The sequence below is a fragment of the Leptonychotes weddellii genome, chromosome 8 (assembly GCF_054177405.1).
Source record: "Leptonychotes weddellii isolate Sample4059 chromosome 8, ASM5417740v2, whole genome shotgun sequence".
Lineage (NCBI taxonomy): Eukaryota > Metazoa > Chordata > Mammalia > Carnivora > Phocidae > Leptonychotes > Leptonychotes weddellii.
The window spans coordinates 116744609-116770670 of NC_138376.1; the positions used below are offsets into that span (position 1 = coordinate 116744609).

A 26062-nucleotide genomic window follows, 5' to 3' on the forward strand; every position below is an offset into this window, starting at 1 on the left:
CTTGGGGAGTGAAATCTCTCAAACCCCATGACCCAGGCCCACCACGTGGTCAGTTCTCCAGGAACTGGAACGGAAGTAGCAGCCTGGCAGCTTGGCATCACCATTAATTCCTTCCTTTCTGCCGATGTCCCGCGGACACGGTGTCCCACGTGTCGCATGGGGCTGCAGTGCCTGTAAACCCCGGGCGGTTACTTTTGATTGCACGTTCGTAGTTTTTAGCAAGGCACCAAGGGACATCCAAGATGACTTGAAAGTAGCATTTGAATAACAAGTTGACTCTCAGGCATGGCTACATGAAAGAGATGATTAATGCTAAACAGATAACACAGTTCTGATTCACTCCATTGGCAGCAGAGGAGACTTCTGGGTAAACAAACCGAAATAGCAGCTAGAATACAGATCTGATAGCAGCCCTGTGTTTTGATTAAATCAAAAGATGACAAAGGGGAGTTTATGCTGCCCTCCTGTCTGCAGCCACGGAGGCATGGCTGCCTGACTGCACCATAATAAAAAGCCACATTGTGATTTTGCGGGCCACCAGTGCCTTTTGCCTGGTGACCCATTGAGAGGAACTTGAGCCAAGGTCTTATCAGTGATGAAGACGGAGACACCTCAGGATTTTCCAGTATCGTTTTTCACTTTTTATTCTTGGACGCGGTTAATAACACTACCGGGGCTTTCAAATCCTGAGGCATTTCCTCATGGCTCCAAGTAGCCGCTGCGGGTCAGCTTCTTCTTGAACTGAGGATTCAGTTACAACATCCATATGCTTCCCAGCCCACTCTCTGACCTTTCTTCTCTTTCAGGACTTTTGCAGGCTTTTAATGTTTCCATTCACAAATCCCAGGAGACTCTCTCGATACTCTTGAGTATCCAGCCCAAATTATTTTTTTCCAAAGTTAAATAGAAATTTCTTAAGCTTCTTAGGAATCGCATAAATTTTTGAACCTAGAAATCATTTACTTACAACATAAGACAAACTTGACAGAATATAAAAGCTAAAAATTCAAGAACTTTCTTACGTGGGCCAAAAAGGAACCATTTTCACCACACCTAGCATTGTCAACAGTGATACATTCATGGGACCGACCGTCAGTATTCTTAAGAATGGCGTCAGTACTTGTCCACAGCCTTATTTCTTTTGAACTCAGCTCATTTCTTTGAAGCAGTGGTCATGGTATCCAGCTTTGATTCCTTTCGTGTGGACTTCTGCCAGTGTGCCTGATTTCATTAAATTTTTGGAAGGGACTAAAACTATGGTATCGTTTTATTGCAGTCCGTACATCAATCATAATTTGGGACGGTCTTGGTGAAAGATGAGGAATTCAGCCTGGGATGCTGGGAAAGGCGGGTCCAGGGGCAGGGGGTTGGGGGGATGGGGTACCTTGAGTACTGACTTCATGTTTTAAGTTCAGCCACCTCTACCCTATGATATTTTAGCTGTGGCTTCATTCCAAAATGACTGTAGTCATAAGGCCCAAACCCAGATACACGGAGATCACAATGTTTTTAATTAGGTACTTTTTTTTTTTTTTTAATGGGGTGCCCCTAGCCCTCCCGGTTATGTAGCCAAGAGGACTAAGGGATGGTCAGAAACAAGCCAGGTGCTCTCCTCCTGGCTTGATAGGCCACAGGACTTTTGGATGTTGGCCATTCGTGGCAAAGGCTAAATACAAAATCCATCCGGTAGAGTCTAGCTTACTCTGTGCTTTTTCCCTTTACCGCTCCTCACCCTCGATCAAATTCGCCACTGTATTATCCTCCTGTTGCAGTCCCTTACCCGGGATTTATAACTTGGGTTTTTCATTTAGGAAAGTGCCCCTTTCCACTGTTAGCTAAACCACTCCGCCGTAGCAGCTTCCCTTCTTCCAGCAGGCCTCGGTGTTTCTGGAGTAAGCATCGTGTCCTTGGTTCTGCTTAACTGCCTATCCAGGGATCACTTCCCTCCTAAGTTCCCTCTGGTGACCCTCCTGTCTCAGAGCCAATCCAGGCCTTTGGGCCCACTTGCCAGACAGTCCTACATGACAAAGGGCCAGGTCTAAAAGGACAGTAACAAATGCTAGATCACTCCAACTGCCATCTCAGAATTCTGAGATCATAGATCCCTCAACAATTCCCACTGATAATCTGAACATGCCATAGAACCCTTGTTTTCTATTTCAATGCAGAGTAGAACACTAACCTCTCCCACATCGAGTAAGCACTCTCTTATATTGACATAGGACCTGGTTCCATTGACTCTTAGCAAGAGTTAAGTGTCATTCTTTCAGCCTTCGGATGACACAGAGACAGATAGACTTCCCACCTCTGGCCCAGGTGGAACAGAATGTTATAGCCTTAGGTGCAAGAAGAGGTCACATCTCCAAGAAGTGAGGAGATTAAAATTAAAGAAAATCAGGTTCCAAGTAAAACTTTTATCTACAACCTACAAATCAGGTTTTATGAAGTAGATTCTAAATTTTAAAAAATGCTATAAATTAATACTACCACTTATAATTAAGTATCTTTTAACTTGAGAATGATTCCACCCCACCAATCCCCTAAAACACTGAGAATATACCAGGTTAATGCCCCTTTTGAAAAATGTGTTTATTGTTCAACCAGTAATCTAGATTCTAAGACTGTCACCAGCCTGTCTCATTCAGTTGACATCTGCACTTCACTAGTTACAAAATGTTTTTGATGTCTTTAAGGAAAGTTGTAGAATACCCACATTCTTCTCAAGTTCTCTTTTAGAATGGAAGTCAACAAACATTGTCCATAAAGGGCCAGATGGTAAATACTTTAGGCTTTTCAGACTGTACAGTCTCTGTCCCGATTCATCTCCACTACCCTAGTGCCAAAGCAGCCATAGACAATATATAAACAAATGAGTGTTGCTATATTCCAATAAAACTTTATTTACAAAAATAGGAGGCCAGCTAGATTTGGCATGTGGGCCATTGTTTTTCAACCTGTGATTTATAAGAAGGGAGGTCCATGCAATTTTATGTTTGGGTAATAAATACGTCATACTGTCTTGGGACCCCCTAACCTCTTTTCCATGGGGAACTATTTTTACTTTCCCAGTGTCCCCAAGTACTGGCGGGAATGAAATGAAAAGGGCCTGAGGCAGAGAGCCAGTCCTCATCCTTTCCCCTATGGAAATCCCCACTGACTGCAGGGAGGGAAGCAGCTGGTTGGGAAGCCCCCCACTAGTCCCAGTTCATTTAGGAAAATTGGAGGCCTGCTCCAGTCACTTCTGAAACATAACAGCATGTGAAACAAATCTAGGAGATGTTTGTGCTTGAAATTATATTTTCACATAAGCACCAGATTGACTTTTGGCTTCCAGAAAATTACATTACAATAGGTGTAATGGTTGGGGGGAGAGAATGAGGAAGAAGGAAAAGTGAGATTTTAGTGAAAATGAAACTAGGCTGGGAGACAGATGGTGCTGATACAACTGTTTGCTGATGGAAAGTGCATCTACATTGATAATTTGTGTTCTATATATACATACACATATATGTAACATAACATATATGCGTATGTATATGAAATATCCAGGCTTTATTGGCTTGGTTTCTGTGGGAAAATAGCTAATGGGCTGATGGTATCACTGTACTTCAACATGCTAGTGAATTACTCAGACACTTGTCAGATGCCTGAGCCACAGATTTATTTGAGAATGTGCCATCATGAGAAGCTTTCATTCACCAGGGTCACTGAGAGGCCAGCTGACAGAGGCACACTGAACTTCAAATGGTTCTTGCGTCTTGTGTCGGTAGCAAAGGAAGAAAGTAAGGAGCTGACTTGCCAAAAAAAGAAAAGTTCGGAGAAAACCAGTTTGTTCTGATTGAGAAAAGCAGATAACTAAAGAATCCTCTTCTTTTAACATTGGTTTTCAATTTGTAAACTTAAACGTAAAAGTATGTTGCTTTATTCCTAATCATTTCTACAGTTTGCTTTTTAAAAAGTACACATTTTAATCTGAATCACAAGTATAGAATTTCTCATGTTCCCTTTTAAAGACTGCAAGCTTTTTACTCACACACACACAGAGAATTCCTGTATTTATTTTACATGTTAATAAATGAATGGAATTTTGGCTCTGGGTTTAAGAAAGTGATTTAATTTTTAGTCCTTTGTATTGTGCCATTGGACCTTAATTTTGTGAATATAATTTTATTCTTGGACTACATATCTTAGAGTCCAATTCTGATATTATATGTAAAAATACCATGTTTCCAATAACCTTACCTAGTAGGTAGAGTGAGTGCATAATAGTAACCTTTAAAACCTCCATCAGCCTATAAAATTCATACTCAACATTTATAACATAATAATATCTCCCCCAATGGCATATAACAGTCTTAAAAGTAAATTGCATTCTAGTGAAGATAGAAAAAGAGGGACCAGATTTACCCTTCCATTTGAAACAACTAAAAAACTAGGCGACGTATTTGAGAAAATATCACACAAGACTTCAGACATCAGGCAGCAAAGGATATTGATCCCTGAGAAATGGGAAACAAACAAGATGAGTCCAGCAAGTGGCCTCCACTGTTGTCTAGAGAAGAGACTCCATGCTGCTGTGTAGCAAGAGGAAACCCAGAAGGCTTCAGCTGTCTCACGGAGTTGAAGGCATGGAGCTGGGGGTCCAAAGCATCTGGAGTTTGTAGGGCAGATGGCAGAGACACAGAGAGAGAGCGAGAGTTCTGAAGGCCTGCTGAGGGTCGTCCTTGAGTTTTCAAGTGAACAGTTCCTGTGTGTAGAGAAAGCCAAGAAAGAATCACCCCAAAGAATGAGAGGTACCAGTGCATGGCTCCCACAGAGAGCCAGGAAGAGGTGCCTGCTTCCGGTGCTTTAACCTCATAATCAGGGGACCCTGGTTAGAATACTAAGGATCTTGCCTCAGTAGGGAAAAAGATAATCCTAGACTAGATACAGTTCCAGCCCCACCCAACAACACTGTAAAACAAAATTCCAGAAGATAAACTTGTTTCTAAGTAACTAAATGTGTCCCAGAACTAAATATAAAAATACAAAAATATCCTGGATCCAACAAGATCAAATATCTGACAACCAGTCCAAAATTACCAGGCATGCAAACAAGTAGGAAAATACAACCTATGATGAGAAAAGTCTATCAAAATTAACCTGTAAATGACACAGATGATAGAATTAGTAGACAGGGACGTTAGAACAGTTATTATGATGGTAGTCCATATATATGTTCAAGAAACCAGAGGAAAGACTTAACATGTTAAATGGAGCCAGAAGACATAAAAATGACAAATCAGACTTCTAGAGATAAAAACTATAGTGTTTGAGGTGAAAAAAATATTCTAATTAATAACAGATTAGATATTGCAGAAGAAAAGATTAGTCAACTTGAAGACATAACAGTAGAAACTATGTAAAATGAGACAAAAAAGGCTAAAAAAAGTGAAAAGAGCATCAGTGAACTTTGGGACAATTTCAGGTGATGAAAAATACATATGATTAGAGTCCCACAGGAGAAAAAGAAGAGGAGTGAAAATATTTTAAGAAATAATGGCCAAGGGGCGCCTGGGTGGCTTAGTCGTTAAGCGTCTACCTTCGGCTCAGGTCATGATCCCAGGGTCATGGGATCGAGCCCCGCATCGGGCTTCCTGCTCTGCGGGAATAAAAAGGTAATGTCAAAGGATGTAGTGTACAGCATGATGATTATAATTAATACTGTATTGCACATTTGAACATTGAGAAGAGAGTAGGTCTTAAAAGTTCTCATCACAAGAAAAAATGTTTTGTAACTATTCATGGTGACAGATGTTAACTAGACTCTGTGGTGATCATTTCTCAATATATACAAATATCAAACCATTATGATGTACACCTGAAACTAATATAAAGTTATAGGGCAATTATACCTCAATAAAAAATATTTTTAATATAAAAAATTGCTTAGGGCCAATGATAAAGAGAAAATCATAAAAATAAGCAAAGGATAAAAGACACATTATGTACAGAGGAAAAAAAGATAAATTGGCAGCTGGTTTCTCGTCAGAAAAAATGCAGACCAGAAGACAGTGGGGTGACATCTTTAAAGCACTGAAAGAAAATTCTCAACCTAGGTTTCCTTACCCAGTTAAAATGTCTTTCAAATACTATGGTGAAATAAGGACCTTTATTAGATAAGCAAAAGCTGAAAGAATTGATCACCAGCCAACCTGAAGTATAAGAGATATTGAAAGAAGTCCTTCAGGCAGAATGAAAATTAGACCAGACAGGAACCTGGATTTACTCAAAGGGCTGAAGAGCACCAGAAATAGTAACCACATGGGTAAACATAAAGACTTCTGTTCTTAGTATTTAAGTCTCTTTGAAAGATAAATGACTGTATTAAACAAAAATAATAGAAATGTGGGGTTTATAAAATATATAGAAGCAAAATATATGACCACAATAGCACAAGGTCCCTATATGAAGTAGAGTAATATCACTCGATGGTGCACTGTGAAAAATTAAATGTGTGTAGCATAAACACTAAGGAAACCACTAAAATAATATAGCAAAGAGTTGGAGTTAATAAACCAACCGAAGAAGAAAATGAAATCGTTAAAAATACTCAATCCAAAGAAGGCAGAGAAAGAGGAGACAAGGGACAAAGAGCAGATGGACAAAGAGAAAAAGAATAGCAAGACAGTAGATTTAAACCCAACCATATCGATAGTCACATTAAATATAAATAGTCTAAATGACAGAGAGTTGTCAGATTGACTACAAAGGCAAGTCTCAAATATATAACAAGAAACCCACGTTAAATGTAAAGACATTAAGTAGTTTAGAAAGAAAAGAGCTGGGAAAATGCTAATAGCAATCAGAAGAAAACTAGAGTGGTATCAAAACAGAACTAGAGCAAAGAATATTTCCAAGGATATTAAGGGTGGTTTCATAATTGTAAAAGGGCCATTTCATTAGCAGGACATAATAATCCTATGTGTTTGTGTCTCTAATAACAAAGCTTCAGCACACACGGAGCAAAACTGTAAGGGAAAATCGACAAAGCCACAAATATAGTCAGAGATTTTAAAACCCCTCAGAACAAATAAACAGAAAATTAATAAAGATATAGAGGACCTGGACAATACTACAGTCCAACTTGACCTAGCCGACATTAATAGAACACTCCATCTAACAACAGAATACACATTCTTTTCAAACATACACAGAATATTTGCCAAGATAGATTGTATCCCGGGCCACAAACTAAGTGTCAATAAATTTTAAAGGATTCAAATCATACTAAATAGGTTCTCTAACTACAATGGAATTAACTTAGAAATCAACACTGGAAAAAAAAATCGACACTGAAAGACATTTGGAAAAACCCCAAATATTTGGAAACTAAATAAGCCACAGAGGGGAGAGAACATTTGCAAATCATCTATCTGATAAGGACTTGTAGCCAGAATATAGAAAGAAGTCTCAAAACCCTATAATGAGAAATCAAACAACTCCTTTAAAAAAATGAATAAAAGATTTGAATGGATACTGCTACCCAGGCAAATATATGGGTAATAAGCACAGGAAAATTAGGGAAATGCACATGAAAGCCCCAGGGGGAGATACCAGTACATGGCTATCAGAATGTCTAGAATTAAAGAGACTGACTATATAGGGGAAGGAAGGGAAAACTGAATGGGAAGAAATCAGAGAGGGAGATAAACCGTAAGAGACTCTTAACTCTAGGAAACAAACTGAGGGTTCCTGTAGGGGAGGTGGGTTGGGGGGTGGGCATGAAGGAAGACACATGATGTGATGAGCACTGGGTGTTATATGCAACTGATGAATCACTGACCTCTCCATCTGAAACTAATGATGTACTGTATGTTGGCTAATAGAATTTAAATTAAAAAAATTTAAAAAGACTGACCATACCAAATATGGGTGAGGATGTAGAGCAACTGGAACTCTCCTAAGCTGCTAGAAGGAATTCATGACAGCACTACCCTTTAGAAAATAAGTCGATAGTTTATTAAAGTAAAAAAAAAATAAGAAAATAAAGTTAAATGTACCTACCATATGACCAAAAAAAAAAATTCCTTTCCTAATTATTTACTCAAAAGAAATGAAACCTATAAAGACCCATATAAAGATCTGTATATAAATGCTTATAGCAGGCTGTTTTGCAAATAGCATACCGTAAACTTTACCCTTGAACATGTGCAGCTTATTGTATGCCAAGTTACTAAATAATGCAGTTTTTTTTTTAATTTTCTTAAGGATTTTTATTTATTTATTGAGAGAGAGAGAGAATGATAGAGAGAGAGCATAAGAGGGAGGAGGGTCAGAGGGAAAAGCAGGCTCCCTTTTGAGCAGGGAGCCCGATGCGGGACTCAATCCCAGGACTCCAGGATCATGACCTGAGCCGAAGGCAGTCGCTCAACCAACTGAGCCACCCAGGCGCCCTAAATAATGCAGTTTTTAAAATAAAGTTGCGGTGGGTCGCCTGGGTGGCTCAGTCAGTTAAGCATCCAACTCTTGATTCCGGCTCAGGTCATGATCTCTGGGTCGTGGGATCGAGCCCTTTGTAGGGCTCCATGCTGAGCATGGAGGCTGCTTGAGATTCTCTGTCTCCCTCTCCCTTTGCCCCTCACTATCCGCCCCCCACGCACACGTGCACACACGCTCTCTCTCTCTAATAAATAATAATAAAATAAAAGTTGCAGTAAGTAGAAAAACAAGAGAAAAGGTGTTTAAAAGAGGAAGATACATGTGTTGATTTTCTATTTTCTATGCTGTGTAACAAATTCCCACAAATTTACCAACTGAAAATAATAAACATTTGTTATGTCACGATTGTGGATCAGGAGTCCAGGTACAGATTAGCGAAGTTTTCTCCTTCAGGCTGCAGTAATGGCTTCAGCTGGGCCTGTGGTCTCATCTGAGCGTGGCGCTCCTCTCACAGCGTTGTTGGCAGATTGGAGCTCCTTGCGGTTGTAGGACTGAAGGCCCAGCTTTTCGATGGCCATCAGCTGGAGGCTACATGTGGGTTTTGTGGCCTTCTCAGCCCGTTCATAACGTGGTACTCACTGAAAGCCAGCAGGCGGGACAGGCGAAACGCTGTCCCGTCACCTCCACCATATTCTGTTGATTAAGGGCGAGCGACAGGTCTCAGCATGAAGAAGCAGTTCCTAGAAGTCACCTGAGGGTGTGTCTACCACAAGGTGGGTTCCGCAAATGGGAACAGACAATAGAAAGGACTAGCAGGAAATCCCCAGGATCGTGGCAAAGAGAGACCCCCCCCACACACACACGGTGGTTTCGTTGGGCTGCAGGAAAGGCCACAGAGGGCACTGGCAGGCTGCAGGGGGGGCTCATGTCATGCTTGGCCACAGGACGCGGGCCTGGAGTGCCGTCCCAGGGTTCTGGTGCGTGAGTGATGGGCACGCCGCAAGCTGAGCTCATGACCACGCAAGACCGTTTCTAACTCTAGGAGAGGCGGGAGCTGCACCAGAATGGCAGCGTGTTCAGAATACGTGTGGTGGCCTCACTCCGGGTCATATTTATAGCCCGGTAAATCCTGACCTCACCGGAGGTAATGATAGGTGTGTCTTTGAGAGAGGGAAAGAGGAGGGGAGGGGAGCGCGAGTGGTAGGATGTCAGAACTAAGTCCTCATCTTCGGTCAGAGAAAGCCAACAGATAATAACTGACGTTGCAAAATCCAGAGCAGCGAACAGGAAAAAGCAAAACTGGGAGTGGGGAGAGGCTTCCTCTGTGGAGTGGGAAGGCCGTTGGAGGGCCGGCGGGCAGCGGCAGATGGGGAACTGTCCCCTCGTACGGGACGCCTTGAGGAGCCATGTGGCCTTTGAAGCCATGTACATGATTCCCTTTGATAAAAATTAAATTTAAACGAAGAGCATCTGCCATCGTGCTCTGTTAGCCTGTTGCCTTGTTTTGAATGTATTCATTCTCTGTGTGAGAAACAGAAGGGGGAGGGCCGTGAATGGTGAGTGATGCAGGTAAGTGGTCCACAGTGTTCTATTTCTTCCAGGGCGTTAACCCAGAGGAAGCAGGTCTGGGCAGCTGCTGTGCCCCCAAGTGTTAGAGGCCCCGGGGATCAGGGGTGAAGAGGGAGGGGAGAAATCCAGGAGGGGTGGCTGGCTGCACCCACACAGTCCTGTAATTATCCTGTAATTATCTCTGGCCCTGCCTGAGAAAAAAGGTTCTGTTCAGAGAAGCCTTGGCGAGGAGCGGAGTTAGGACTCTTTCAGTCCAGGCATCGGGGAAAGTGACGGAAGAAAAACATGTTCTGTTGACCTGCAGGAAAGGGTGTCGAGGGAAGGAATTACCCACATAAGGACGGTGTGTCCGCTCGCTTGGGCCACCACCACAAAGTACCACGGACCGGGGGGCTGGAGCAGCAGGGGTCATTTCCTCACAGCTCTGGAGGCCAGAAGTCCAAGACCGAGGTGTCTGAAGGGTTGGTTTCTCCTGAGGCCCCTCTCCTTGGCTTCCGGGTAGCCTCGTCCTCACAGAGCCTTCCCTATGTGTGCATGCATCTGGTGGCTCTTCCTCTTACAGGGACACCAGTCCTATCGGATCGGGGCCCAGCTCTTAGGACCTCATTTACTCAAAGCCCTGGCTCCATCTCGTCCTGTTGGAGCGGAGGACTTCACCACTTGGAGGGGGGGGGTGCATAATTCAGTCCATCATGTGCCTTACAGAGACCCCCCGCCTGAGGTCCTGGGCCCTCCCCAGCATCTGATCTGAACCCCCTTACAAAAAACATTGCAGAACAAAGTAGAACTCTAGTATTTAAAATAGTTAAATTAGGTGGCATGGTAGGGCCTTGGAGGAGGCAGCTCCCACCGCTCTCCTCCTCCGGGCAGGCTCCCTGGACCACCTCTCTGCCTCGGTCCCAAGAGCAGCATAAAGGAGACATTAAAGAAATGGGTACCATTTCCCTCCATCTTGGCGTGTGTTCCTGCTGCAGGAGCTTCTTATCCCTGGGGAGGAGCTCCGCAGGGGTCGGAGGGGCCAGGCTGGGCGAAGACCAAAGGGAAAGAGTAAATGATGGGGCAGCTCTGTCACTGTAACAAGCACCTTGGGGAGAAAGAGCAGATCAGCTAAGTAAAAGCAGTTTTCATCCCCCACTCCTGCCTTCCTCCTTCCGGTTCTCCCCTTCCCCTGCCTCTTCTCTCCCCTTTAAGTAGGTTACAGAATAATGATTTAATTGCCATTAGGACCTTGGGATGAAATCCATGCCCAGAACATCTCGGTTAATTTTCAGATGACGAGCTTCCCAGAAACCAGAATTTGATTACTTAATATCAGGTTTCCAAACGGTGAAGCATTATTCAGTTGGTTTGTTTTGCCAGCGCTGCTGGGGGTGCTCGCGACTTGCCATTTGTCCGGCGGCTGGCTGATGACCGAACGTGCCCCTGCCCCCCCCCACACACAGGGGTCTTCATCTCCTCCCCACTCAGCCCAGGTTAGAGTCACGCCTGCTTTCCGGTCATCATCACGCTTCTAGAGGCTTCTCCTTGGAAAAGATTTGTCCTCAATAAGAGCAGTCCCTGTTTGCTTGAGTACTTTAGGGCTGGACTGTTGTGGGGTTAGCTTCAGATTTGATTATCATAAGTAGGAAGACCAGAAAGCCTGGCTTTTAAAATTGTTTGTAGGGCCAGAAAAGTTAGGGGAGAATCTCACCAGACCACCGAACATTTTTTTCTTAGAAAAGAAACCTATAATTCATCCTAGATCAGAATTGTTCTCAAATTTCCTTTTCCCGTGTCTACCGTAAGTAACTTACAACACACTCACTTCAAGACACAGTTACGGTTGTCCATTCTGTAATAAAATGATAGTAGCATCGATTGTGGGTGAAGTACTAAACTAGGATCCTTTCTTTACCTCGTTTGAGTTTTGAAATAGACCCTGTAATGTAGATATTTTGATACTCAGACTGTTTTTCCAGGTAAGGAACCAAGGCTCAGTGCAGTAACTTACTCAAGGACAAGTCCTACAGGCGTGGAGCCTGTCCCACCCCAGCTTGGTCCTGAGTGGTTTACTGCCGCCCCACCCCCACATGTCCCCTGAGAGCCTTTGCACTGGTGCTTCCTGTCCTCATGGGCCCCAGGGAAGGCCGCACAACTGCCTAGAGCCCGTTGCTGCATCTGTGTAAGTGTGGCTTTCATGGATCTTTTTGGTAATGAATAAAAACAAAGGCCTGTAAGTGACAGAGAAACCAACTGGTTGGTCCAAGGTTAGCATTGTTTTAGATTTGTCAATTTTAGATTTTGCCGTCCCTCTAAAATTAGCTACCAGAACAAATTCCAAACATAGTTATGAAATAGTTTCCCTGAAATTTTTAAGTAAAAAATTGATGTGGCTCTTCATTTATTTCAGTGGATTATGGTATTTACACGTTTCAGAGGGGAGTAAATAATCCATGTCTCACAGAGGATCTTTAAAGAGTAGCAAGCCTGTTATTTTTAAGAAAAAAACTCTTGGTGTTGTTGTATGTGTATCATTTTGGAGATTTTTTTTTTTTTTTAACAGTCATAAGGTATTTACTCACTGCTAACTGCTCTGACTAGATTTTTAAGATGTAATTTGGAAAGATACGACCCCAAGCACAAGCCATGTAACATGTCCTTAAATAAATGTTATAGTTTAGAAGGAATCCAGGCTAAAGTTGTAAAGTAGCTGAGTTTACTTTACAAATCCATGTAAATTTATCTACCTGAATGCCGTAGCTGAGAAGTCAGTAGCTTGATAAGACGGGTCGATATCCAGCCGTGGGGACACCCTCCTGCCCCTCCGGGGCTCTGGCACACTTCCTGCCACCCAGGGGCAGTGAACTCAATGCCATGACAGTGGGGGCGTAGTGCTCCGTGGGCATGGGTAGGGCCGGCTCTCGGGAGTCACACTGCATTTGAATTCCAGCTCCATCGGGTCTGGGCTGTGTGATTTGAGGCACATGATTATGCGTTTCCACGTCTTGCTTTCCTTATGTGCACAGTGGGGATAATAGCAGCAGGGTAACACTGGCCTTGGAGGGTTGTAGGAAGCACTGGGATACAGGGCATGTTAAGTGCTGGTAAGTATATGGCACTAGAGGGGTTACTATTGGAGTTGCCAGGGCACCAAGTTATCAATTTGAAATTGATAAATAAAAGAAAGAAATCCAGAAAAAAGAAGAAGAAGAAGAAGACATTCTTACTTGCTTGGATGTCTTGGGGTATGAGTCTTTGGCCTAGAGCTGCCCACACAGCAGGAAGCCTGAGGATGAGGCCAACACCCAGAGGACAGCAGAGAGAAACCTGGGGGCTGCAGGACCCAGCCAAGCCAAGCCCTCAGTGTGCCGCCCCTGAGCTTCCAGGCACGGGGACTGGAAGGACGTTGTCTTACTGAGCAAGCCCACGTGAGGGCGTTCCCGATAACCACAGATAAGAGCGGACTAAGGAGTACCATCCCTACAATCAGAACAAATAAAGGAAAAAATTCTGGAGTGGGGGGAGACTTCTCAAAGTCTTTCAACTCCAAACTGTTAGTCCTTTATAAAACATGTGAATTTTTTAGCTGATGCTTGAGGCACTGCAAAAAAGTTGCAGAATTTCTTCATTTCCTTTGTGTACGTCTGGTCAGTCAGACCCTGCATCACATTTATCTTTGTTTCTCTCTAAAAGGACTCCTGCCATCTCTCCTTTTCCAAAAGGCAGGCCCGTGGACCTCACGCATTGAATGTGTTAGTGACAACTCTTGACTCACACACGCCGGCAAGCATTCCCTTGTTTAGGGGGAGTTTTACCAGTTACCTCTTTCCAATGTTAATCTCCCTGAAAATCAGATTTCAGAATCGTCCACGTGGAATTATCCGATTTCTGTACAAAATGATAGAAGTATACGTTATAGAGACACATGGCTCGAATAGGAAGAGAAACTTACCCAGGAGTTGACACAAGAAATTGTTTACAGGGCTTCCGTCTGGGAAGCGTATAAGGACAAGAGGACTCTGCCTTTTACTTCTACTGTTTTTTGCTTTTATGTTTAAAATATTTTTTTAAGTAGATTTTTATAAATGGAAAGAAAAGTTAGTTAGGGACTAGCTTCCTACCACTAAAAGAAAATGATAATCATCCCTCACAGAAGATGAGAAGAATAACTGTGCTTGCTCATTCTTTCATTCAAGGCCATTGACATAAATCAGAATAATCTCAGCTGTGTAATACTGACAGGATATGTGAGCACAATATGGTAATGTTTATAATAATCGAACATGACTTAGTCTTAGAAAGTCATAAGTTAAGAATTTATTACATAAATTCTTGTTATATAAAAATCATAGAATGAAAAAAAAATTTTTTTAACTAAAAAAGTAAGGTGACTTGGTCCAAATAGCCCAGTGGACTGCTTTATTGGTCTGTCCATCTGGAAGCGGGGACCAGGTCCTGGTCACCTTCGTGTCCCCATAGTGAGCCCTCAGCAAAGGTTGCTGAGTTGAATGAAACATCACCACGTCCCTTCACACAGGAACAGGACCTCATCAGCCACCAGGAAAGATAAGGGCACTCCAACAGGACACACCCCCATGCTCTCAAGAGTATCGCTAGCCAGTAACCAGAGATCGCCTTTGGAATGTGGTCACAAGCTGTGCAGGTGAATGTTACCTAACTGCCCAGGAAGAAATCCCAGAACATCCCTCTCTGCTAAGTCAGGCAAATGGAAATTCCAGTGGTAGCTGCAATATCTGTTTTTATTAGAATGATTTTTCATATCCTTCTCTTTCAGTCATTGGACATCTATACTTGGCCATTTTTCCTTATACATCATCTTAGAGTAGCTTATTTTGTATTCAGAGAAGAAGGGAAGAAACAAAGAAAAAGCCCCATCCTCAAGAAAGTTTCTTTTTTTTTCTTCCACTTTCCTGAACTTTATTAAAGAAAAAGCAGTGATGGTAAATCTCGAGAACATAGTCAATTTTCTAGGATTCTTCCCTTGAAAATGTGACATTTGATTTCCAAACACATGCCAGAGCGTACATGGTTCCCAATTGTATTAAGTAGATGAGAAGCTGAAATCCTAAAATGTTCATCTTCCAACTTTCCCCAGTCTGTGGTCTGTCTTTGGATCAGCAATAAGTGCCTGAACAGCTACTATGGCTTCATGAATTTTTGTCCGTGGCTCTCTGAGCTCTTCTATGTGCAGCAATCGCAGAATTTGAGCAGCTTCATTAAGAACTGCATCTCCCGTGTCAAAACCAAGAATATGTTTGTCTAAAGCAACAGGCAAGCCCTCTTTCGTTTGATTTGCTTTAGCAACTGCATCCTGGCTCAGGCGCTCCTGGACCAAAATGCGAATTGCCTTAAGCCTTACCAGGTAGTCATCATGACGCTGAATCTGAAGAAGGTCGGCCAAAGCCATTACACCAGCCTTAAAATCGGGATTATTTACATCCAAGTTGATCAATGGCTCTTCATTTTTCGCTGCATTGTCAGCATTTTTTGTATTACCAGGTACCAAGTCCTTGTATTTTTCAGCATTATCTCCATGTTCAAGTCTAACAGCTAAACCAAGAAGCCAGTCAATTGCTTCTTGTCAATCTTGAATCTTGAAAGGACAGTTAACATCTTTGAGATACTTTTCAAAGAACTTGGATCAGTCACTGCTGTGGATGTTTCTTAAATTACCTCTGTCTTCAGTCTTGTAGTGTCTGATTTTCTGGTCCTCAAGCCAAACAATAAAGTTTCTAAATTCTGTTTCATCTTTGCAGTTGAAGCCAGCCGGGTTGTAGTAGTCGAGGGCCGTCAGCTTGTGTCGACCATGGTCCCCGCGTCTTGCTCTGGTCCCCCGGGCTTCGGCCGGGAGAGGACAGACGAGAAGAAAGTTTCTTTCTGTTTGTTTCCTAATTCACTAATTATCCTAATTTCCTAATTATCCTCCATTTTTACTCATCTATTTTAAAAAGTATTTATTGAGGCCTAATATTGCTAGGCACTGTATTTAAGCTTGATCTTAGCCAAAAGGTTGAGAAGCAGGACTATAGTTATAACTCAGAAAATACTTTCGCTTAATGAGGAATGTACTATTTTGAGTTATTGTTTCATAAGAATCTTTTTATTTAAGTTATATCATAATGTAGTTAACCATTGCAGTCTTTTTCAATTCTTAGAACCAAGATGATATATATCAACTGTGCTCTATCATCTCTTGGAGGGAGGGAGGAAGTGTGTAGAGGGAGTCCACCTCGGATCGTGAGCTGCAAGAATAAAGTTGTGCATAAAAATACTTGTTTCTGAACCAAAATAAAACTGGGTGATTTATTCAGTATGAAAAGTAGTAGATTGAAGGAGAAGTCAAAAAATTACACAAATACAACAAAACTACAACAATATGTTGGCTAAGTAGAAATTATGATTCCATCACTTTAAGAAACAGAAGTTTTAGTAATTTTTCTACTCATGCTGAGAATATTCTTTTACTTACAATGACTACTTTGAAGTATATGAATATTTTCTCTTGAACTAGGTTTAATATATGTTTATACCATAGAACTCATCGTTTCTCCAAAATAAGCTTAACCAGAAATCAGTAAAGATTTGGAAGATTCATTGTAGTTAAAATGGGGGTCATGAAGGGCAAAAGCCCATGTTTTTCAGCCTTTGTGAAAGAATCCATTAATGCAGCGTGACAAGTAAGTACAATTTAGTGGCTCCCCTGTTATTTTAAGCAGGGGGCCTTCTTAGAGGACATACAAATAAAGTCAACACAGATCACCTCTGACCCCAGGCGTGGGGCCAGAGGTCAACTCCCAAGGGCTGTCCAAAGTCTTTCTTCCCCATAGTGCAGTTCTGACTCTTGTCTGGGGCCACAATCCCTTGATAACAGAGTTTTTTATTGGAGAGAATTTGATGTGAGTGTATTAGGTCTTGCTACCATAATTCCATATTGTGTCTGCTCAGCAGGAGAACTTTTATTTTAAAAGGAGATTTACTGGGGGATGGCTCTCTGTCCACGGGGCAGGGAGTCCCTTGGCTCTTCAGACTCTGTGTGCTTTCCCGTCTGCTGTTGCCGGTCCTGACTCTTGGAAGTGACGATTGCATAATTGGAGAGGAACGTGGGAGTCTTCTGACGGAACTACTTTTCCCCCATTTGAGAGAAATAGGTTGAAAATAGAGGAAACACATTTCACACCTCCCAGCATTTAATATCTTGGCTCCTTTTAGTTCCCAGTTTTGCTCCGAAGGCATCAGAATGACCAAAAGATGCATGCTCGGCTCTGCTGCAGCCAGTAGACCAGCTCCTGGATCGACATGAACCACATTCTCCCTTTGTCAGCCTCCGTCCTGCCTCAGCTAAAAAAGTTAATGATGAAGCGTTGAATTTTCACGTCGGTAAAACTAGATAAACGAGCAGGCAGGGGAGTGGTGTTCTCTATAGTAGAAGCTGCCACCGTGACTTTGGTCGGACGGGCTGAGATGCACAGGGTTCTTCCTGGACCTTCTCACCGTGTGTGGAGGCAGGCCTGCCTCCCACTGAAGTCGGCTCTGGGGCCCATAGCGTGGCGGCCCCCAAAGCAGCAAAGTCTGGGTAACGTTCTTCCAACTAAATGTGCCTTCGACCCCCAGAGCTGATTCAAGGGATGGGGCAACATGGCTGTGGCTGAATGTGATCAGACATCTCTTCTACTACAAGATGCTGGTTCCTTTTCCCAAATCCACGTCCCTCCGCACACACACATTATGAAGGCATCGCCACATGCCCACGTCAGAATGTAGTCAGGCAGGGAAACTGCTATAAAGTACCACTGTGGGTTATACACAGGCAACTGGCGAAAAAATGGCAGCAGTTGCCACCACTGGCCTTGTGTTTGGGGTCCCAGGGCCAGAAGAGTAAGCGTGGGCTTCTTCCTGGGGTCCCTCGGTTATGTGCAGCCACTGGAGTAATCAGAGAAAAATGTCACTACTGTGCTAGGAACAGAGACTTAACAGGGCTAAGTAGCCGTCCACATAAGCGAAGTCTGAAAACACAGGAAGTCGTACCCCCCGCCCCCCCGCACAAGCAGGCTGTGTGCCGAAACTTTATTTGCAGTTAATTGTTGGGAACGCAGAGCACGTTTTCTCCAAGACACGTTACAAATGGTAGCTATATTCCAGCAGGCCTCAGAAGCCTTTTTAGCCCATAATATACCTAAAGTACCGTCCTGTGCAATTAGCAAGACAGGACCTAGCCGTGCCTCACAGTGGGAGAGCGTACCCCGTGGTCCCCTCACCACACTCTCGGGGAGCAGGTGGTTAGTGAGGCCAACGGGTGCACGGATGTCCCCCACCTACGGCTGTCAGGGGTGCAGCGGGCTTTCCGGTCCCCTTCCTCCTCACCGCCTCTACCGGGCGAGCCCCCTTGCCAGTGCGAAAGGAGGCCTCCTCGGCCACGTTGTCCAAGCGGCGAGTCTCAAGCGGTCACATGCACACGAATCACGTGGGAATTGCTAAAATTGCAGATTCTGATTCAGCAGGCCTGAGGCGGGTTCTGAGATTTGAGATTTCAAACAGGCTGCCAGTGATACCGATGCTCCTGGTCCACAGACCCATGTACGAAAAGAGCATCGTGGATGGGTCGGGTGCGGGGGGGGGGGCGGCGCACAGCAGAGGGGGAAATGCCAAGTCGGTGCCGAAGCAAGTGAGAGAGCTGAGCTCTGTTGCCAGGTGGGAAGAAGTGGGCAGACCGTGGAGCTGTAAGTGCTAGCTGTTTCACAGCCTCATCTCACTAGAATGTTCTCCGGCCAGGACAGGCAGGAGTTTTGCAAGACACAGCACTTAATCCTCGAAGAAGAGCGAACCCAAGCACAGTCCCGGGTGTCTTTCCACGTGACTGCATGCAACATTGCTTTACAAGCATCCTTTTTGTGCAAAGTGCAATATTAAAGCATAGTAGGAAATACTAAAATAATCAATAAAGAGTAGATCATCCAGGAGCCTCACAATGTAGGTCCTAGACCGTGTTTTAGTGTGTGAGTCACCGGGGGAGTCAGCAGTTTTCCCCAGGATACCAAGGGTTTCTGGTGCAAGTGGGCAGAGACGCACTTTGATAAACTGATCTGGACACACTGCAGCAAAGCAGTGAGGAGTGGGGGCCTGGTTTTAATCAGGCCTCCCCCACCGACTTGCTAGATGTCCTTGAGCACATGCCTTTGTGCCTGAATGCGCTCTGTGCTATCCAGAAAGTGGGGCTGAAATTAGTATCCACCTCTCAGGGTGGCGGGGGACTTAATTAAGTTATCCGTGTAAAACCCATAACCCCCAGAGTGCCCCAGCGGTCGTGGTGGTGGTTCAATGAGTCATTTGAGGTTATAGGCCCGGAGTCCAATTTCCCATTTTGCTACTTATTACCTGTGTGACCTTGGGCAAGTGGCTTAACCTCCGTAAACCTCCGTGTCCTTCCTCGTAGCATGGAGATAATAAAAGTACCTACCTCACAGGGTTGTCGGGAGGGTCAAAAAAGGGAAACTTGGCACAGCATCTGGTGCGTAGTAAGCGGTCAGCAAACATCAGTTACTGTTCTTACGGCAGGGCAGAGCAGCTGGTTGCAGACTGTCCTCTGAGAGCTGTAGATTTTACAAAAACGTGTCTTGGGGGTGAGGAAAAGGCTATTGTCCACTTCACCCACCCCCGCTGGCCCCTTCAAGCAAAGGGGCTCAACTTTTTTAAAGCTGTCATTTAGAAAGAAAGGGTTTGAAAATCAGTCTCGGAGCTATGATGTGCTGTGGGGCCGTGGAGGGAGGTAAGTGGTCTCCATTTTCAGGAAGCTGACATCTGCCTTTTCTATTTCATTTCCTAAACAAAGATTGAAATAGCAGATGGTGAATTTAGAGAGCTACAGGTATATAGGACCTAAAGTTACGGGAGGCTGAATTGAATTATGTAGGTAGTTCTGGTCATTAGATGTACCGTGTTTGGAGTGATCGCTTGGCAGCATCTGCTAATAGCTCATGTTCTGTTTTCTCCTCTAGATGAGCACCATGCCGGGACTGCCGACCCGGCCCTGCTTCTATGATATAGATCTTGATACAGAAACAGAGCAAGTTAAAGGCTTATTCTAAATGAACCCAACTTCCACAGGACCCAATTCAGGTAGGCTACTGTGCTTTCTACTGTTTTTTTCTACCCCCCCCCCCGTCCCCGCCCCACCAAATGTTTTTTAGTTTTATTTTGTTTTGGTTTTCTGATATGTACTACAAAATATGGCCTGATAAGTAATTTCCTGACTTGGTGGACTGTGAATTCCTACCACAGTGGCCTGTGGCTTGGGCCACTCCTAGACGTGGATGTACAGTTAGATGGGCTCCTGTCCAGTGAAAGTCAAATCATGTCCCCTCTGAGTATAGATTTGTCTAAGGCACCTCTTGCCACAAAAAAGGAACCCTGTGGGGGCTCTTTCCCCTGCTTGGCCCTGCCTCTCCTTCCGTAGCTGGCATGAGTCGCTTTGCCATCCCTGTCCCACGTCATGCTGGCGTCAACCCAGCGAGGTGAGCAGTTTTATTTCGGCGCCACGAAAACTCTGGCCCAGGAAGGCCAGCAGCGTGCTCAAGTCGCACAGCTAATAAACACAAATGCCGAGGCTCCACTAGGACCTGCTCACTCTCTCTCACCCCATCCTTGATGCCCAAACCAAAGGATGCCCTTTGCATTTCAGTCACAGAGTAAGTGAACTTTGGCCTGTTCTAGAAGATGGTAACCAGTTATTTGAGCAGACCTATAATTTTGGGATCGCCGGGTTATTTTTTTTTTTTTTTATAACAAAAGATACTTATTTGGGTATTAAAAGCTATGACTTTGTCCAAGCTCTTTTTCGTCCAAGTATAATAGGCCTATCTCTCGCTGAACTCTCTCATCGAATGTCATTTTCCCTTCCCACTCATTCATCCAAGGCTCCTTTCTGCTTCGTGAACTGCCCAATCCCGTTTCTAGGCTTGCTGGGCAGTCATTCAAAGCCCATCACTTGACCCTTGCATGCACAACTGGAAATGGATCCGGTGTTGCAGGAGAAAACCACTATACAAAGCAAACGTTCCTTCTCGGGAACTCCTCAATGTATTTTTTGCTGTTTTGTTGTTGTTGTTGCTGTTTTTTAAGATTTTATTTATTTATATGAGAGAGAGAGCAAGATAGCACAAGCAGGGGGAGCGGCAGGCAGAGGGAGAAGCAGGCTCCCCGCTGAGCAAGGAGCCCGATGCGGGACTCGATCCCAGGACCCGAGGATCATGACCTGAGAAATTAACCGGCTGAGCCACCCAGGCCCCCCCTGGACTCCTCAGTATAATGACCCCACAAACAGTCTCTCTGTTTCCTGTGCCCTCACGCATACGGCAGTCAGGGACCACCTCTACTAACAGCCAAAGGTCTGTGGTTATTAAAAGTACAAAATATAAAAATGTGAACGTTCGGATGACAGTCAACTTAGACAAATTTGGGCATCGGAAGAGGAAATGTCCCATAGCAGTCAGACTCCAGATGGTTCCGTGCGCTCGGCTGCAGTGGGCTTTGTGGTACCTGCTTCCGACGCCTACCACGTGGGAGACTGCACTTGCTGATGTCTGTTTCTCTCCTTTCCTGCTCACCTCACCCTCTAGGAAATCGCATGAGACTTAATATGAACAGGAGATGCCAAGAAGTCACCAGAGTTCTTGCTCCTTTCCAGGGCTCCCCTGTGGTGCTTTCACTGTTGTCAGAAAAAGGGCCTGATTCATTCTTCTGGATGGCATCAAACAGAACTAATTAGAATAAGCTGTTTGTGCCAGTGGAACGGGCCCTGCCACATTACTCTTCAGTCTTTGGTTCTGATTTTTTCCCTCCCCTTTTGGTATCTCATCCTGAACCTTTATCATACTTCTGAGTCTCAGCGGGTTTCAAGTGGACACAATAAAGTCTGGCGGATTTCCTGAAGAATTCAGATACTCCCTTCATACCCATGTGCAGTTAGGCTGAGTACAGCATCAGACTGACTCTAGTCCTGCTCTAGATGTTAGTTATTTACCAAAAAAGGTTTTTCTTGAAGCTCATTTCTTCCTTGAACAACTGCCTTTAGAGCAGAAATGTTCGATGATATTTAATAATCATAAATTCATCTCGAGTGTGGTTGCTGCCCAGCACTTCTATGGGCAGGGTTTGTCATCCCCAGTTTATAAACCACAAGGTTTCGGGGCTCCCAAGGGGAGCACCTGGGCTCTGTGCTTTGGGTCTTTTTTTTTTTTTTTTTTAATTTAATTTTAGTTAGTGAACATACAATGCAATATTGGTTTCTGGAATAGAATTCAGTGATTCATCACTTACATATAACACTCAGTGCTCATTGAAACTATCTTCAACAAAAACTGTTGATCACCATTATGCTCCAAGAAAAAGGTCAGTGAGTGCATCATCCGGAGCCATCCTTGGGGTACACAGTTGGAAGCCCAAGCCACTTAAATAAAAGCTGCTGGGGACTAGATCATCCATCCTGTCTTTACCATCTCATTGACATCTGTCTAACTAAAATAGAATATTTGGAAGCTTAATAGGTGGGAAGTTCTTAACTCTTTTTGGGGACGCCTGAGTGGCTCAGTCAGTTAGCATCCAACTGGATTTCGGCTCAGGTTATGATCTCAGGGTCCTGAGATCGAGCCCCAAGTTGGGCTTCGCCCTGGGTATGGAGCCTGATTAAGATTCTCCCTCCCTTGGGTGCCTGGGTGGCTCAGTCGTTAAGCGTCTGCCTTCGGCTCAGGTCATGATCCCAGGGTCCTGGGATCGAGCCCCGCATCGGGCTTCCTGCTCTGCGGGAAGCCTGCTTCTCCCTCTCCCACTCCCCCTGCTTGTGTTCCCTCTCTCGCTGTGTCTCTCTCTGTCAAATAAATAAATAAAATCTTTAAAAAAAAAAAAAAGATTCTCCCTCCCTCTGTCCCTGCTCCCGCTCACACACTGTCTCTCTCTCTCTCTCTCGCTCCTCCCCCACCCCCCAAAAAAAGAAGAAAAGAAACTTGTCTGGGCACTCTTTGATTACTTATCAGTCCCATACCAAGATAGAATGTTTCATATATTCTGTCTTCATAAAATTCTGAAACTGGTTTTGGTTTTCTGAATAACAGGATAACACTGAATAGCTGATTCCATTTTAAATTCTCACCGTAGCTATTGCCTTTCCAATTCGTAAAATCTATATTCAGACTTTCTGTACTTCTGCCAACACTCTCCCTTTTCTTAAAACATGGAACCACCTATTCTAAGCCCCTTTAAACACAAAACCACTGGATACTGAGGTCACGTGGCTAATCAGCTGGTCTTCCAGCACGCATCTCAAGTTTGGAAGGTCTTTCCAGACTTGCCCTTCTTGGGTTATTTCCAGTCCATGGAGCACCCCCCCCACCCACCTTCCTCCACAGGAGTCACTGAACCTCAGGTAAAGGAGCAGCACCAGAGTGACTGAATGAGGCCGGCCCCCTCTCTGGGTGGGGGGGTCGGGGGCTACACCAGGCAAACCTCCCTTCCTCACCTCAAAAATATTTCCTTTTTGTTAATGATGATTATGCTTGCAGTACTTGTTTTCTGTTTACTTCCCTGACTTGAGTCAGATGCTAGGGGGGTATTCCAAGTTCCTGGTCCCCTGTCTTCATCCCTGTCTTCTCTTCTGAAGCTAAGCAAGCATCCTTTCTGGCTCCAGACCCCTCCCTCATCTGTGGGAGGCCGACTCGCTGTATTCCAGCCAAGTGTGAACTCCTGGCCCCACAGATAAATTCTTGCATGTATAAATTCAGATTAAAGGCCCAATACCTGCCTTTACATTTCTTCTGCAGTGGTGGCCACGTATTTTCTGGAACTGAGGTGTTTGCTTTGTTTGTTCTGTCTAAAATGTACTTTGATCACTTCTATTTCAGAAAAGATGGCAGGCTCCAGCAGCATCCGAGAGTCTTAATATTCTTTGAGAGAAAACAGCAAAGCTTTAACATCAGTAAGAAGGGCCAGATCTCCTCCCTTCCATTCACGCCCTAAATGCATTTTTCAGACCTCGCTTTCTGTGCCGACCAGAAAAGAGAAACCGAAATCCGAGGCGACAGGATCCCTAATCTAAAATCCTGAGCGTTCTCACTCAGCAGGATCTTAGAGACTGTAGAGCCCAAATTTAGAATTTTGGGGTTTCTGCCTGATCTTCTAGGGGGTTCCGATCGCTGCCTGCGGTATTTACGTGGACTCGGTCACAGGGCTGTGCAGCATCCGATTTTCCACGGCTCTCAGGTAAAAAGATTCCAAACAGGGATCCCGGCCTCGGCCTCGTCTTGTGAAGAGAATCACTTATCTGCTGTTGAATTTTCTTTCGGTCTCCGGCTTTTTAGAGCCCTATTAACAGTTTAACACCACAGGGTAAAGAGCTGTTCTTCAACCCCGGAAACATGTTTTTGTCTTCCAGGCTCGGGAAACAGACTACTCCTTGCCTTTTTGCTGCCGTTGGAGAAGAAAGTGAACTTGAAATATGCCTCTTACGCAACGTGGGAGAAATGGGGAAATAGGCCAAAGATTTTTTCTTTGTTCAAGACTGAATTCTGTGTGCAACCGAGGACAGTGTCCAGTAAAAAGGACCTCCACCGAGTTTGAAAGAAACTAATTTATTTTCCGTTTCTGCAGAGTTTACATTATTTCCCACCGCTTACACTTCAGAAAGTTTATTTTATGGGGATGGAAGGATTAAAAGAGTGTGAACTAAAAGGTAGCATTTTCCACTCTGGAGTTTTCTATTTTGTCTTTGGACTGCAAATAAACATGTATCTAGAAAACCAACCAGCAAGTTTTCCATGCCAGATAAAACTCTGCTCTCTAGAGGTAACTGTTCACGCTGGGGTTGTGACCTGACACCAATCTTCTGGAAAATTGGGACTACAACCAGGGCTTTGGAAACCTAACAAAGAAATCACACACACACACACTCACACGCACACAGAAATATCTGGTCCGTTGTAAAATCTTCTGACTGCCAGAGAGTTGTAATACCCTGGAAAACAAAGTACATTTTATATCCAGAACTGTTCTCAGTGCCAGTGAAGTTTGCATCACTTACCTAAAAACTAATAGGTTGATGCTTATTTCTTCCCCCAGCGAAGGAATCTCAATGGCCATTAAGCTCTCCAGGCCCATAGGGCAAAGGAAGGCGACTCTTAAAGGTCAGGTGTTTGGCAAATGTTTGTCCATTTGTCCAACCCTTCATTCGTAGGAAAGAGTGTTCTATGGCCTGGACCCCCTTCCCGGGAGTTGCTGACCCTTTTTTGTTTCCATGTCTCCCTACAATAACATAAAATTATATAAAAGTTAAGACAAAACCAAGGATTCAGGAGCAAACAAGAAGTGATTGTCCTCGAAGCAGTATAAGTAAAATAGTCACCATAAATGTCTTACATGTCCTGCAGGCACATCCTGCAGGAGACCTTGCCATCGGATCTTTCCTGCGTCTTCTTGCACTACACCCTTCAGTGACCCTGCTCAGTAGTTGCTCTGCCCATAATGTGTCTTTATGAACAATTTAATTTGTTCCAAAACATAGCTTAATAACTAGAAAGCCTCGGGGCACCTGGGTGGCTCAGTTGGTTAAGCGTCTGCCTTCTGCTGGGGTCATGATCCCAGGGTCCTGGGATCGAGCCCCACATTGGGCTCCCTGCTCAGCGGGGAAGTCTGCTTCTCCCTCTCCCTCTGCCGCGCCCCCTGCTTATACTCTCTTGCTCACTCTCTCTCAAATAAATAAATAAATCTTAAAAATTAAAAAATAAATTTAAAAAATAAGAAAGCCTCCCCACACCAAGCCTGTGTCTCAAGAACGATTTTGCTGGTTCCGAAGTGTGTGTGTGGCGCTCCCCGTCCCCGTCCTTTATCAGGGAGTACACCTCTGCAAACGGGGCTCAGTTGGTTAAGCGACTGCCTTCGGCTCAGGTCATGATCCTGGAGTCCCTGGATCGAGTCCCGCATCAGGCTCCCTGCTCAGCGGGGAGTCTGCTTCTCCCTCTGACCCTCCCCCCTCTCATGTGCTTTCTCTCTCATTCTCTCTCTCAAATAAATAAAATCTTTAAAAAAAAAT

General features: G+C 44.3%; 3 protein-coding genes and 1 pseudogene across 5 annotated transcripts in view; 2 read left to right on the plus strand and 2 right to left on the minus strand.

Moving 5' to 3' along the window:
• LOC145723141 (monofunctional C1-tetrahydrofolate synthase, mitochondrial) overlaps nucleotides 1-24777 on the plus strand; it is a 120132-nt gene extending 95355 nt beyond the window's left edge. Inside the window, exons 11-12 of the mRNA XM_081829160.1 lie at nucleotides 19983-20103; nucleotides 24410-24777. Of these exons, the coding sequence (XP_081685286.1) occupies nucleotides 19983-20072 (90 nt within the window). The 3' untranslated portion in view covers nucleotides 20073-20103; nucleotides 24410-24777. The remainder of the gene's footprint in view (nucleotides 1-19982; nucleotides 20104-24409) is intronic.
• LOC102735769 (monofunctional C1-tetrahydrofolate synthase, mitochondrial) overlaps nucleotides 1-26062 on the plus strand; it is a 560423-nt gene that overhangs the window by 158868 nt on the left and 375493 nt on the right. The gene's annotated exons all lie outside the window — the stretch shown is intronic.
• LOC102735172 (tRNA-splicing ligase complex subunit RTRAF pseudogene) lies at nucleotides 14333-15883 on the minus strand (annotated as a pseudogene).
• Nucleotides 15883-26062, minus strand: part of LOC145715895 (uncharacterized) — a 36479-nt gene continuing 26299 nt past the window's right edge. The window contains exons 5-7 of one of the 2 annotated variants that reach the window (XR_014148000.1): nucleotides 25055-25275; nucleotides 19445-19577; nucleotides 15883-17910 (exon numbers count right to left, since the gene is read on the minus strand). Coding sequence is in view for 1 of the 2 variants with exons in the window: in XM_081829161.1 (XP_081685287.1) it covers nucleotides 25103-25275 (173 nt within the window). In the remaining variant the exon portion in view is untranslated. Of the gene's footprint in view, nucleotides 19578-25054; nucleotides 25276-26062 lie in introns of both variants that reach the window. The other variant, XM_081829161.1, reaches the window with a different exon arrangement.